At 46.3% G+C, this 15169-nt stretch overlaps 1 protein-coding gene across 2 annotated transcripts in view; it reads left to right on the forward strand.

Moving 5' to 3' along the window:
* Positions 1-15169, forward strand: part of LOC125551230 (paladin) — a 36519-nt gene that overhangs the window by 3910 nt on the left and 17440 nt on the right. For both annotated transcript variants that reach the window (XR_007302300.1, XM_048714384.1), the window contains exons 11-18: positions 2628-3057; positions 3687-4010; positions 4127-4732; positions 4816-4965; positions 13300-13530; positions 13600-13883; positions 13972-14250; positions 14411-14536. Coding sequence is in view for 1 of the 2 variants with exons in the window: in XM_048714384.1 (XP_048570341.1) it covers positions 2628-3057; positions 3687-4010; positions 4127-4732; positions 4816-4965; positions 13300-13530; positions 13600-13883; positions 13972-14250; positions 14411-14536 (2430 nt within the window). In the remaining variant the exon portion in view is untranslated. The remainder of the gene's footprint in view (positions 1-2627; positions 3058-3686; positions 4011-4126; positions 4733-4815; positions 4966-13299; positions 13531-13599; positions 13884-13971; positions 14251-14410; positions 14537-15169) is intronic.

Consider the following 15169-nt stretch of genomic DNA (forward strand, 5'->3'; position numbering starts at 1 on the left):
GTTTTCTTTTGTAGTTTATTTGGAATGATTGCTAGGTCGCGCTGACACTTCTACTAGGCAGTCTCCATGTTCAAGACATTGGTGCTTGAGTGTCGAGTCATGTAGTAACTATGTCTCCTATCAAACAGTTAGTGCCATGTCAGTTTACATGCATTTTTTCCTCAAGTTATTGTCTTGCTATAAGAATGAATGCCAACGGTTAATTGGCATCAATAAAGAATGAAGGCCAGACACTCAAGTTTAATAACTGAACACAGCTCCATCATCCTACTATATTTAATTAGTTTTATGCAGCATTGCCATTTTGTATAAATACATAACTACAACTTGTTGAATTTTGGTAACCCAGTTTGTGATTTACATCAAGTGAAATTTGTTAGGAAATATGCAGCTGATATTATTGAGAGGCCAAAGCTAGCAGGCCCACCAGCGACCTAAGCAAGCCGATCTAGCACGGGCCTGGAGAATAGCACGCACGCCTGCCGATCTAACAATTTAGCTGGCACGCACACACTGCGTGGATCACGCAACCCTGACGCAGTCAACGCACGCAAGCCTGCGGTGGTGGAGCACGGAAACCGGCGGCCGGCGGCCGATCTTGGGCGGGAACCAGGCGCCGCGGACGACAGCCTGAGCGGTAACAGGTGGCCGGCGGCCGAATTTGGAGAGCCGGCGATCTCAGCGGCACACGATCTGGACGAAGCCTGCGGTGGAACCAGCGGCCGCCGGCTGATCTTGGGGGAACCGAGCACCGTGGACGGCAGCCTGGGCGAGAACCAGTGCCGGCAGCCAAACTTCGACGAGAGCCATCGATCTCCGAGCTGGGTGGTGCACGATCTGGACGTGCAGGGAAGCCGTGAAGAATCTACAGACCGGTAACTTGTGTCTGCTGGCGTTGACGAGACAAGAGCAGCAGCTGGTAGGGAGAGAAGGAGCGGCTAGCCGGGAGAGGAGAGCACCGGCGTCCAACAGGGAAGGGAGGTGTAGCAGCAGCCGGTGAAGAAAACAATGGCGGCGCAAAATTGGATCGAGAGCACGGGTTGCGCGTGCGGAAAAAAAACCCTAAGCTGTAATACCATGTTAGGAAATATGCAACTGATATTATTGAGAGGCCAAAGCCAGCATATATACACATACACGAGGATGCCAAAAGTTAACAAGAGGGTGCCAATAGACTAGAATGCATAAGGTCAAAAGACATCACTAGTATAACTATAACAAAATTAATAGGTACAGGTAAGAAGGTTAACATCTTGTACACTCTTCTGGCATTTTACAGATGCTTTGTTATATCCCACCTTCCCACTCATTCTCGCAGCTTCTCCCGTGTTCTGACCAAGTCATATGATGTCTTAAACACTCACTAATTTCGGCCAAACACCATATTGATCTAACTAGAGACATAAATCATAGCAAGAATGTTAGAGGAAAAAACAAACTAGTATATACTCCCTCCGTCCCATAATGTAAGACATTCTTGTATCCACAAGGGTGACCATCAGACCACAGGCGCGATTTGTATTTTGCAGCTCAGTAATTCTTTAGGTCATGACATGTATCTGAATAATTACCACAACTGTAATTTGCTGTTCAAATTCTGTGCTTCTTTAGTCCATGGCCTATATTTGAAGAATTATCTTTATTGTCAGAATTAAATGGAACTATTTAGTTTCTTACCAGGGCTTGGAATTACTTAACGGTAACTGCTTGGTTAACTGGTTTCTCCAGTTTCCATGTAGATTACCTACCCCAGCCCACCACCAATCTGCTGCAATTGCATGCATGATTGGCGCCACATTCCTTGATGGTTATATTCTACTTATCAAAGTGTTAAAATAAAATGAAATGTGCTAATTCAATTGTGGTCCAGTTTTGTGCTAAAAGAAAGAAAAAAAATGAACTGTTGGTTTTGTTGCAAAAACCTAAACGGGTCAGGTTCCAGCTTTTGGCATAAAATTGTAATCATAATTGTTCCAAATATCGGCTAGTTAATCGGCATCTCGGTCAGTTAGTCACTACTTGTTGGGTCACTGATAGCTGATTAACTGATTTATCGGCCGATTAACTAATTTATCAGTGATTAACTGGAAAATTCGCCTATTTACCTCTAATGAGCACGCGACCGGTATGGTACCAGTTACCGTTATCCTGAACACTGACATCATATATCAATATGATCCATTATAACGTTACATTAGTGATCATCCCCAGCTCACTGATAATAAATTAATAATTTAGGGCCCGTAGCCGCTTCTGTAACATCTTTGCACTTCAGTTTAAGAGCATTTCAGAATTCCATAGGAGCATTCGTTGCAGTTAGCCCTAGCTCACAATGCAACTTTTGTGTTTTGTTCACATGGCTCATTACTAATGTGACATAGAAGGAAGAACAAACAAGTCTATATTGCCATGATAAACTATTCGCATGCCGCCAATCTGTGGACTTTATCTCTCACTGTAAAACATTAGTAATGACGCTTTCTGTTGCACAGTTAATACTCGAGAACACCATATTAAAAAAACTATTTATAATAGTACCAGCAAAAACTGTTTAATTTTCTGTTTATGGGTTCTTGTTGCATTATTTGACATAACCTGTAAGTCGTTTCATATTTCAATATATTCAGGCTGCTGAGGAGAGATCCAATGGGCGCTCTTGGTTATTCGAGCTCAAAACCTACTCTTCCAAAAATTATTGAATCTGCTGATGGGCGCCCACATGAGATGGATGTTGTTGCTGCCATGAGGAATGGAGAAGTTCTTGGACGTCAAACTGTTTTAAAAAGTGATCACTGTCCAGGGTGTCACAATCTTAATTTGCCTGAAAGAGTTGAGGGTGCACCTAATTTCCGGGAAATTCCGGGGTTTTCAGTCTATGGTGTTGCAAATCCTACTGTTGATGGCATTCGGGCTGTTATTCAGCGAGTTAGTACAAGCAAGGGAAACCGGCCGATACTCTGGCATAATATGAGAGAAGAGCCCGTCATTTATATACATGGAAAGCCTTTTGTGCTACGAGAAGTAGAAAGACCGTACAAGAATATGCTTGAGTACACGGTATGTTCCATTTCCAGTTGCCTCTATGGATTTATGGCAGATAGTTGATGCTATGATTTGTAGTGTTAGTATAAACAAAATAACTTCATATGACAATTTCCATGCATTGCTTCTCCAACATGACTTCATTTTCTCTCTCTGAATAGTAATTTGCACTAACCGCACAAGTTATAGCACTAAACATGATGATTAATTTGAATCCACAACTAAGTTATCTTTATTTCTGCATATGCTTTTGTACAAGTACTGAGCTTGAAGGTGCTGTCGGGTGTCCAAAGGCCTTGTGCTGATACTATTTGTGTGAAAAAAAATCTGCTCATTTATTCAGACCATTAAAATGTGAACTTGTCAATTATAATGTCTAAACATGTTCAGTACTTGAATAAACTACCTGTTGTGGCTTGTGGGGCTTGGTTCACATTGGGTTGATCAGCTCTCATATGTTGAGTAGCCTTCTCTAGGCTGACCTGTCCCTCAAGACTCAGACTGTATCTCAGCATTCTAATCACACCTAAACTAATTAGTCTTGTATAGAAACATTTCATTGAATGTGATATGTGATATGCTATCCTGTACTTTCCATGAGGAACATTTAGTGGTCTAAATCAGAGAAAATTCACTGATGTCAGGGGATCGGTCGTGATAGAGTTGAGCGTATGGAAGCTCGGTTGAAGGAGGATATTTTACGAGAAGCAGAACGGTATGATGGGGCAATAATGGTTATTCATGAAACCGACAATGGTGAGATCTTTGATGCATGGGAAAATGTCAATAATGAAGCTGTTCTGACTCCACTGGAGGTATACAAATGTTTGGACTCTGAAGGCCTTCCAATCAAATATGCACGAGTGCCCATTACTGATGGTAAGGCCCCCAAAAGTTCAGATTTTGATACGGTAGCCTTTAATGTCGCAGCTGCTTGCAAGGATGCTGCTCTTGTATTCAACTGCCAGGTACTACAACTTATCTCTTTGCTGGGAAAGAATTCTATACTTGTTATTTGAGAGAAGTATTGGCTCTTCATATCATAGGCTTCAAAAACTTGAATTTTAACATTGTGGTCTTATAGATGGGCAGGGGCAGAACAACTACTGGTACTGTGATTGCTTGCCTGCTCAGACTTCGAATCAATAACGGCAGACCTATTGGAATGCCAGCCATCCAAAATAATCATGAAGACACAACTGATGCCGATTACTCAAGCGGAGAAGAAACAATGGACCACAATGGTCACTTGAATTCAGAATCATGGAAACCTCACACTTTGACAGAGCTACACCCTAGATTTGACATTAATGACATCCTTCTGTTGCGAAAGATTACAAGGCTATTTGACAATGGGATTGAGTGTAGACAGATTTTAGATACTGTTATTGACAAGTGTTCAGCTTTGCAGAACATTCGCCAAGCTGTTTTGCAATACACAAAGGTGATTAATCAACAAAATATGGAGCCAAGAGTTAGGAGAGTCGCATTAAATCGTGGTGCTGAATATTTGGAGAGGTACCTGAAATTAATTGCATTCTCGGCATACCTCGGGAGTGAAGCATTTGATGGTTTCTGCGGGCAAGGAGAAACAAAGATCTCATTTAAAAATTGGCTGCAACAGCGTCCGGAGATCCAAACCATGAAATGGAGCATAAGACTGCGACCTGGGCGTTTTTTCACTGTACCTGTAAATATCTTTCTCTTCTCTCCAAAGCTTCATTTGGGCACTTTGGAGACATGATGTTACTAAAAACTATTTGCCATCTGCAGGATGAGCATAAAGCAACATGTCAACCTTCCATCGTGAAAGCCCGTAATGGTTCTGTTCTGGGAAAGGGATCCATACTCAAAATGTATTTCTTTCCTGGGCAGAGAAGGTCAAGTAGCATGAACTTCCGTGGTACACCACATGTTATCAAGGTATCTAACTGTGCAACTAACCAATGTGAACTCCATATTTGCTCGCTAGATGTATATACAGTTCTATCATTATTGATATCCTTATTTATTTCTGTGAGTTAAACCTTCTATGTTATTCAAACATTCTGACCCATCAGGGTAGCTAAACTAGTGTAAGAATTCAGGCTTCTATTGTAAAATTTATCTTACTAGCTCACACCATGTGCAGTGCTCTATTTGGACCACAAACCTTTTTGTTTTTGAGGAATCACCGGTGGGGTCGGGATTGAGACTAGAGTTTCCCCACCTGAATATACTACTCAAAGCGGATCTGAAATACAAAAAGAGTGTTACATAGGCACATAAAGATAGGTATGTTACAGACTTGAGGAGATAGTGAGCTGGGGCTGAACACAGCAGTGCTATTTTCTGAAGCTGAGGTTTATATATAGTACATAGGCAAGTTGGTTGCTAAACCAACAATGCAGTTCTAGCAGCTACCAGTACAGGCAAGTCTAATTGACTACCTAGCTGTCAGCATTCATACTGTCATACAGACTAAGAAAGGCTAAGCCGACTTATACTATACTAGCTAATAAAGTAGAAGGCACAAGTGATGCACCGGGTTATGGCTAGTGTGCCTGATCTTCATGAACTGGAGGTGGAGTAGGGAAGAACACGAAGAACTCAAGAACTAAGGTGAAATGACAAGCAATCACAAGGAGAACATAAGATCCTCTGGCCAACACACACATTATATAACCAAAATCTACACAAAGAGGTTCAATTGATCCAACAACTCCAAAGGAAACAGGTAAAACAAGAGTAGATAGTTCGTCTCAAATCCTAAGAGATGGAGGTCTTGTGCTTCATGGAAGCCTTCACCTGGAGGTGGTCTTGAACTCCTCGGAGTCTTCTCCACCAGGGAGGTCTTGATTCCACTAGGGGAGGATAGATGAGCAAAGCTCTCTCAATTTTTTAGTTTATGCTTTGCTAACCCTAGATCTAAAGAGGTGTCTTATATAGTTGGTTGGGGGCGAAAGAGTAGGTAAGTGGGAGAGTTACGAGGCCCCAAGCTGACTTTACTATGGCAGGTTGGGTTGGAATCTCCAGGGGTTCCGGAATCTCCAGTGTATCATCGGGCATACTCTGGGCTAGCTAGTAGTGTGCGAATCCGGGGTATCAGAGAGCTACGAATCCTAGACACCGGGGGTCAACCCGAAGACTTCGGGGTTCCTTCGAGGCAGCCTTCGGTGTTCCGGAGGTGGCTTGGAGTCTCTGGGTAGGCCTTCTCATTGTTTTTGACCTTGCCTTGGGATGCCATCTTCGTGCTCCATGCCTTCCTCGTTCATCATCATCTCTTCTTCTCTGTGCTCCAAGCCATCCAAGCCATCACGCCTGATCATACATAGTCACATATAGTTCCACCATGATGTAGCAACTCATTCTCATGAATATTGGAAGGACCTTCGTTAAGGAAAAGAGTTACCTTATTGTCGTTGATATGTTCTTTTAGGGGATTGTCGTTGATATGTTGGAAACTTGGAATGGTCCGTATCCTCTTGGCAGGAGCTCGAACATCCGCTCCTCTTGAAATGCTCCTTCCGAAGATATACCTAAATGAAGTCACCGGGTTGGAAGATCATTGGTTGCCGATTGGCTTTGAACTTGGTGGCTTGATGTTGAACTTGTTGCTCAATGTTGGCCTTTCTCCTCATGTAGTTGCTTCATGTACTCGGAGCGCTTGGTGGCACCCAAGTTTGTGCGTTCTTGAAGTGGTAGTGGTTGGGGGTCGCAGGGTGTGAGGTTTGAAATGTACACCACCTCAAATGGACTCTTGCATGTCATTGAGTGGGTGGAGTGGAGCAGTTGTAGGCGAACTCGACTTGAGGAATGCACTCGTCCCATGACTTCAAGTTCTTGATCATAACACGTGGTAGGGTTGATTGAGTGCGGTTTATGACTTCGGTTTGACCATCAGTTTGTGGGTGGCATTGGTGGAGAATAGGAGCTTGACACCGAGCTTAGCCCACAACGTCTTCGAAAAATAGCTCACAAAGTTGACATCATGGTTGGAGACAACGGACTTGGAAATTGATACGGGGCAAGCCGTAGGGTGGCCCGATCTTCACGAAATGGAGGTTGATACGGGGCAAGCCGTAGGGTGGCCCGATCTTCACGAAATGGAGGTAGATTGGGGAAGAACACAAAGAATACGCGGGGAATCACTAGGAAATCATGGGGAAACACAAGTGAAACACATGGATAACTAGTGATGCCAAGGCAACACCCTCTTGTGACCATAGACCACACCACACAGTTCACGTGGTTTCTTACAAATCCAAGGGAGAGGTAAGAATGAGGTGGGAGATCTTCTTCCTTATGTCCTAGGACAAAGGAGGGCTTGAATTCCACAAGAGGAATCTTCTCCTTAAGAGGAGGCCTTGATCTCCACTAGGGGAACCAACTCCATGTAGGAGGAATCCCACATGGGGAGGTACATGACGTAAGCTCTAATGTCTAACCTTGTCTTAGCTAACCCTAGGATGAAGGAGGAGGAGGGGTGTTTATAGTCTAGTCATGAAAGGGTAAGTTGGGAAAGTGATACATGGGTTTGGCCTTTTCACTGCACGCATACAGGACATAGCCGGACAATTCGGCTTGGAAGGCTATTATAGTTCGGGCGCTGTTGCTGGCATGGGGCAGACACGAGATGACGGTTGATGGAGACACAGGGTCGGACAATCCGGTCATTGGGCCATGCGGACTCCGCGTCTGGCGGCGGCTGGTGAAGATAGGGCCGGACAGTCGGGGGTGAATCCAGCCGGATAGTCCTGGTGCTTGAGGCGGTGGGGGTGCCAGGACCATACACGTCTTGTTCTGTATTTGATTGGGGGTGCTTGGATACCAGCATGGGCCGGATAGTCTGGGGGCTTGCCCTACTACTCTCGGTCTGGTTAGGACGCGCTGAACTGAGGTAGCCACATTGTCTCTGCTAGGAGGAACACCCACATGTAGCCGGTGCAGTCATGAACCAACTGCAAGAAATAGTGACGGCCACGTGGGTTGCGTTGGTCTGCATATGTCACCATTGACAAGGTCGAGGCATCCTCAACCCTGAATTTTGCCTTCTTGGGGGAAGGAGTTTGCTGGTGTTTATGGTGATGTAAACATCGTAGAGTTGGTCCACATGCTTGAGCTCCGGCAACACACACACCATCTTGTCGCGAGACATGTGTCGCGATCTGTTGAAGCAGTCGTGGCGTGCAGCAAAACACACATGATGAGCGATGTTGAAGCTCACCACATGTAGCGGGTGCAGTCATCAACCAACAACAGGAAATAGTGATGGCCCATGGGTTGTGGGCATGAGTGTTTCACACACGTCACCATGCACGAGGTCAAGGCGCCTTTCAGCCCCGAAGTTCGCCCTCTTAGCGAAAGGAGTTCGTCGATGCTTGGTGGTGATGCAGGCATCGCAGAGTTAGTCATGCTCAAGCTCCCACGCGCCATCTTGTGGTGAGACATGGGCCTTAGTGTCGCGAAGGAGTTGCGGCGTGCAACGAGGTACACATGGTGAGCGATGTTGAAGTGCACCACATATAGCCGGTTGTGTATGTTTGGCACCATCACAAGGTGATGCTTCTCCCTGTCTTAGATGCAAGGGATTCCTCGGTTGATGTGGATGGCGGCGCCATTCTCTCCCAGCTTCCCCAAGCTCATGATGCTGTTGCGGAGCAGAGGAATGTAGTAGACACCCATTAAGACCTTGTGTGCGCCCAACTTGTCAATGAAAGTGACTGAGCTGCAGCCTTGGACGCTCACAACCAAGCCATCCCTGAACATGACGGAGCCGACCGCAAAGTGATCGAGCTTGGAGAAGACCTCTCATGGCCTGTCATGTGGTTGGTTGGCTCTATATCGAGGTACCACCCCTCCAGATGCTCGATCATCCGTAGTTCCGAGGAATGCCTTTGCCCGTGGCTCTTCCTGTTGCATGCCCTCGTCGTCCTCATGGGCTTGGGTGAGGTGTGCCCATGCCTTACCTGGATTTGCGTCAGTCCTTTGCCCAATGCTCAAGGCGGATGTAGTTGTGGCATCTCTCATGCTTGTCATCCTAGGTGCCCTCTTGGCAGCGGGCATGTTGCTTATTTTCTTTTGCACACCATGGGGCATCACCACCCACTGCTCGGCTTAGGGAGTCCCGGAGGTTCCCTCTCCTTCCTGCCTTTCCTGCATCCGGGTGAGCCATTGCTTCTTAGTTGAGTAGAGGTGTAGAGTTTGCCGCTAAACATGATTGGCTGATCCAACTCGGGTGACGGCTAGTACTCCTCTCGTCCAAGTGTATTGGGCACCTAAGAGAATCCAGGAATTCCAAAAGTATTAGTCGTAGTTGTAATTAATATCCTTCGTAATCTACGCATCCTCTCGTTTGACTCTCTCATGCAACCCCCTTTAACTTCTTGGCTCCCTTTCCCATGCATCCTCTCGTCCAAGTGTATTGGGCACCTAAGAGAATCCAGGAATTCCAAAAGTATTAGTCGTAGTTGTAATTAATATCCTTCGTAATCTACGCATCCTCTCGTTTGACTCTCTCATGCAACCCCCTTTAACTTCTTGGCTCCCTTTCCCATGCATTCACATCTCAATCCTCCCATTCTCATGCATGCACAATTAAATGTTTCTTCCAATTGTGTTTTTGAGGGCACACGATAGGCTTGTTTTCACAACCTCAAACTTAACGCTAGCCTATCACAGTGTGTCTGGTGCAGCTCCTTAAACGCTCTATGCACATGGATGGAGGGAGTAATGGTCATCAACAGCCTTGAGCTGTTCGTCACCTCTTCAATTGAGAGCAACGGCATCGAGGAAACTCTTGATTGGCAACGCAGTTTGCCAGGGGAACGACGCGTAGCAGGTTCTCAATGCCCTCTGTTTGTCGACGTGATCAGCATGAATGGTCAGCGAACTGATGAGGCCGGAGAGGAAGAGTGCAAAGTTTTCAGCTCTCCCTGTTGTGGAAAGTGAGCAGCTCCCACTCCCGGCCAACTTCTGCACAGTGGACTTCATGGACTTGTGGATGCGATTTTTGCCGATGTGAATCGTATGGATCACCTCCCAAGCTTCAGTGGCTGTTCTGTTGACCGTTAGGGTGCGGATCATCTCCAGTTGCTCGACACTGAGGATGGCCTCAACCACCGTATGGTCTACTTGTTGGGCAGCACCACCAAATTCGACGGCTGTCCTCATAGTTGTTCCGTTTCGTTTGTGTGGCCGCCAACTTCTTTTATCACATGTTGGATGTCCACGTCCAGAATGTCATTGTGTTGCCCGCGCCTTGGCTACATGGAAGTGGAACGGCAATGATAGGCGTGCTGCTATGTGCTTGTGGCCGACGGTGGATCCAATATCGTCTTGGATCAAAATCTTGCGTTGTTGAGGTATAGACGCCACGAGTAGGCAAAACCAATGAGTTCATAAAGTAAAATTGGAGATGATGTTAACCATGGTAGAGCTGTTGTCGATATCACGGAAGCTCTTGGTTCCCAAATCTTCCATAGGTTAAAAGAATCGAAGGCCAAATGGAGACATCCAAATTGCTTTGGGTAGGCCAGTCCCAAGATGGTTGATATCGTCACCTTGATTGATGCTAATGCACCGCCACAACCTAGAAGTCAGGTGGCAATTGATGAAGATGTGTGCGCAACCTTCTGACTTGTGGCCACACCTAGGGCAGGCGGTGTTGGAGGCTTTGTGTTGACGGAGCAAGTTATCCTTTGAGTTTAGCCGTTTGTAGAATAAGAGCCAAGTAAAGACATTGATCTTGTTTGGAACGCTTGAGGCCCAAATGTAGTCCAAGTCTTTATGATCATCATGAAGTAAAAGGTTGTATGCATGCTTGGTGGAGAAGGCTACTAGTTTTGCTAGTTGCCATCACTTGTGTTAATGCTACTTCCACTTTCTGAGAAGAATTCCCTAAAAGTTATGTTCATTTCTGCCATAGGTCTCGGCGACAACGTAACTTGAACTTCTATAACTATAACTATAACTATAACAGACCCCTTAAGACAATGCTTTTGTTGGAATCACCATATTTCAAATGATAGTCAGTGTCACTAATTAGTATTCCCTCCGTCCCAAAATAAGTGATCACTTATTTTGGGATGGAGGGAGTAATACTTATAATGATGGCTATTACATCATCTGTCTCGTTGGTCAATATAGAACAACAACAATAACAGCAAAGCCTTTCAGTCCCGAACAAGTTGGGGTAGGCTAGAAATGAAACCCATAAGATTTCGAAACCAAGTCATGGTTCTGTGTTAGAGTACGTAATGGGCCTAATGGGCCCGTTAGTCTTAGGGTTAATTAGAGATAAGAGTCGCTTTCTTAGGGGTCAAGTAAGCCTTGCTTGGGAGTCAAGTAAACCTCTCTATATAAAGAGAGGAGATGTATCAATCTAATCAAGCAAGAATTAAGAAGGAAATCCTTCCATCTTGCCCGGCCGTGGGCAAAAGGCCCCCGGCCGGCCTTCTTGCGCCCTCCTTCTAGCAGCGCCATAATAATTTGGTATCAGCTAGCTTCGGTTCGATCATGTCTTCACCGCCGCCCAACCTGTCTCTTCCGCTGCCGGTCATGACCGTCGCCCCGCTCCTGCCCGCGCCGGGATCCTCCGTCGCGCCCGCCCCCGTCGTCCTCACCCCGGAGGTGTCCGGGGCGCTGCGGGACCTAACACAGGCGGTCCAGGAGATCCACCTGTTCTTGGCCGGGTCCTATGGGCCGCACCCGGCTGCGCCGCCCATCACCGCCACCGCGCCGCCGTGGCTGCCGTGGCAGCCGCCGCACCAAGCGGCCCCCGCCGCGCTCGCCGGGCTGCTGCAGCAGCCGCTGCAGCTGCCATCCATCGCCCCGTCCCGGCTGTCGTGGCAGCCGCCGCACCAGGCGGCCTTCGCCGCGCTCGCTGGGCCACTGCAGCTGCCATCCATCGCCACCACCGCCCAGCCCTGGCTGCACTGGCAGCCGCCGCTCCTACCGGCCTCCGCCGCGCCCGGCGCTCCGCCGCAGCAGCCGCTGCCGCTGCCCGGTGCGCCACCGCCGGTTAGCTCCGGCCCCGCATCGACCGCGCCGGCGGGAGTCCCGCTCCACCAAGTCCAGTCCCCGCCGTCGCCGTCGCCGCTTCCGTCTTGGATCGCTACCCGCCACGTGTCGGCGGCGGTGAGGCTGCAGGCTACTGCGCGTCGGCGTGTGCGGGAGATGCGTGGTCTGCAGCTGCCGCTCCTCCAAGTTGCCCTTCGCTGCGCAAAGGACCTCGATCTCATCCGCTGCGCCGGGGATCTTGGGCATGCGGTTTCCCCCACGGGCAGCAGGCATGGTGTTTTCCCCACGGGCAGCGACCTCCAAGTCTGCGACATTGGCGGTTGGGGGGGCGCACCCCTCCTCGTCATTTTCCATCGCAAGCCCCCCACTCTTCCCTGTGCGGTGCAGACCAACAGCCGTCCGGCAGGAAGAAGGCATGGTGTCACCGACAACAACGCACCACGTAGCACCACTGCATTCCGTCACCGGGCGCCGCAAGGGCGCCTCTGCTGGTCACTCTTGCGACCACTTCCAGTGGCCATACACATGCACTCCTTTTGTCCAGATGGTGTCCATGGGATCCAGGTGGCTGTACACGTGCACGTCCGACGTGCGGATGGTATCCACTTTTTGTTAAGAGGTCCAAAATAAATCGTCCCAGTCCATTTCAGGTTGAGAATAATAAAACAAGCCGAGATGTAAAAGGCTTGTTTTTAGGTGTTAGGTTTGGGTTGCGTCGAGTCATGGTTATAAGTTGGTTAGGCTGCAGCTTGAGGACAAGCTGCATGTCCAGGTGGGGTGTAGTGTTAGAGTACGTAATGGGCCTAATGGGCCCGTTAGTTTTAGGGTTAATTAGAGATAAAAGTCGCTTTCTTAGGGGTCAAGTAAGCCTTGCTTGGGAGTCAAGTAAACCTCTCTATATAAAGAGAGGAGATGTATCAATCTAATCAAGCAAGAATTAAGAAGGAAATCCTTCCATCTTGCCCGGCCGTGGGCAAAAGGCCCCCAGCCGGCCTTCTTGCGCCCTCCTTCTAGCAGCGCCATAATATTCTGGCATGTGGATAGCTAACTTCCACGCACCCTTGTCCATGGCTAGTTCTTTGGTGATATTCTAGTCCTTCAGATCACTCTTTATGGACTCCTCGCATGTCAAGTTGGGTCTACCCCGACCTCTCTTTACATTAGCAGCACGCTTTATTTCTTCGCTAAGTTCATTTTAACAATATATGGCTACTTATATTCTTTAAAAATACTGAATTTTAACCATGTCAACCTCAGGTGGATGGATACCCTGTGTATAGCATGGCAACGCCAACTGTTGATGGAGCTAGAGAAGTTCTGTCATACTTGGGCTGTAAGGATGCAACTGGAAGAGACATTATTCAGAAGGTGGTCATCACGGATCTTAGGGAGGAAGTGGTAGTTTACATCAAGGGAACACCGTTTGTTTTGAGAGAGTTAGATCAACCTGTTGATACACTGAAGCATGTGGGAATAAGTGGCCCAATGGTGAGTAGCTCCTCCAATATTTGCCTGTTCCTTTTATTTTGGCAATCCTTAAAATTCTATCGTATGCAGGTAGAGAACATAGAGGCAAGGCTGAAGGAGGATATACTTTCTGAAGTTAAACAGCTAGAAGGTCGGCTGCTTCTGCATCAAGAAGAATTTAACACAGCCACAAATCAATGCAGTGTACTAGGTTATTGGGAGCACATAGATCTGGAGGACGTAATGACACCGGCTGAAGTGTACAGCACATTGAGGGATCAGGGGTATTGTATTGACTACAAAAGGATACCTCTGACCAGGGAAAGAGAAGCATTAGCTGCTGATGTTGATTCAATACAGTCATCAATCAATGAGTATGCCCCCTTATCCAAAAATTCATATAACTTGATGACTTCTGTTGCTCAATTGCGGGACATAAGAATCACTATTGCTTCTTTACAGATCTTCTAGGTACTATCTCTTTATTTCACACACGGGATATGGTGGTGTTGCTTATGCAATGGCCATTACATGCCTGAGACTTGGTGCAGATGCAAAGTTTGTCATGGAACAAACAGCAGAAACACACTTCGTATCAAGTTCTCTTACAAAAAGTGTATCTGTGAAAACCTTCACTGACATAGCCCTCAGGCAGGGAGACTACCGTGACATACTAAACCTTACTAGAGCACTGATACATGGTCCTAAAAGCAAAGAAGAGGTTGACAAAGTTATTGACAGGTATTATAGCATAAGATGTGGCGTTTACTTAAGCTATGCTTCAATATGAATTTTTTAAATTGTAGTTGTGCAGTACCTGGAAAGTTACTAAGTTAGCAGTTGATGTAGCCCATGTTATGATGGTTCAGCATTTTTTTAAGTACTGATTTCTCCTATGAAGATGTGTTGGTGCTGGGGATTTGCGGGAGGATATTTTGCAATACAGGAAGGCATTGCGAGATTGTTCACATGATGATGATGATGAGGCACGGTCATATCTCATGGATATGGGGACTAAAGCTTTGAGGTATGTATAATTTGATTTAACTCAAGGGGTTTTCTGTCACATGACACTCTTTTATTCCTATCATCTTTAGTTCATACTTGATATAATATATTCAAGACGAAGTGCATGCTTTTGTTTTATCTGATTATAAAAAAATATATTAACTTATCTCACATCACTGAAGTTTATTTTTGAGCGTCACTAAACATCAGTAAAGTATTATTTCATAGGCATATCGCTTGGTATAGCATTGACAATACATGTATTCCATTTTGCTCTTTGTGGATACCTTAAGGAAGCGTAATAGGACATTGAGTGTTTCCTTACTTTGTGACACTTGACATTGCTATTAAAATTAGACAAAAATGGTCCATACAACAATGAAGCAACTAATTTTAGAAATGCCACTGAGAACACCCAATTGACTGCCATGTGAAACGGTGGTTGTTTATAATTTGCAACATATCACTGGCAAGATCAAGCAGGTTCTATTCAGGTACAAACGATCATTTATGTTAGAAAAGGTACAAATGATTTTCTTCTAAGAATTAGTACAAGAAATCATTTTCCTTCAAAAGAGAACCATTGAATTGATGATTTATTTTGTTTTTAAATGACACTGTTGCGGTTAGTGATACACCAATACACTATACA

The sequence above is a fragment of the Triticum urartu genome, chromosome 4, assembly GCF_003073215.2.
Source record: "Triticum urartu cultivar G1812 chromosome 4, Tu2.1, whole genome shotgun sequence".
NCBI lineage: Eukaryota > Viridiplantae > Streptophyta > Magnoliopsida > Poales > Poaceae > Triticum > Triticum urartu.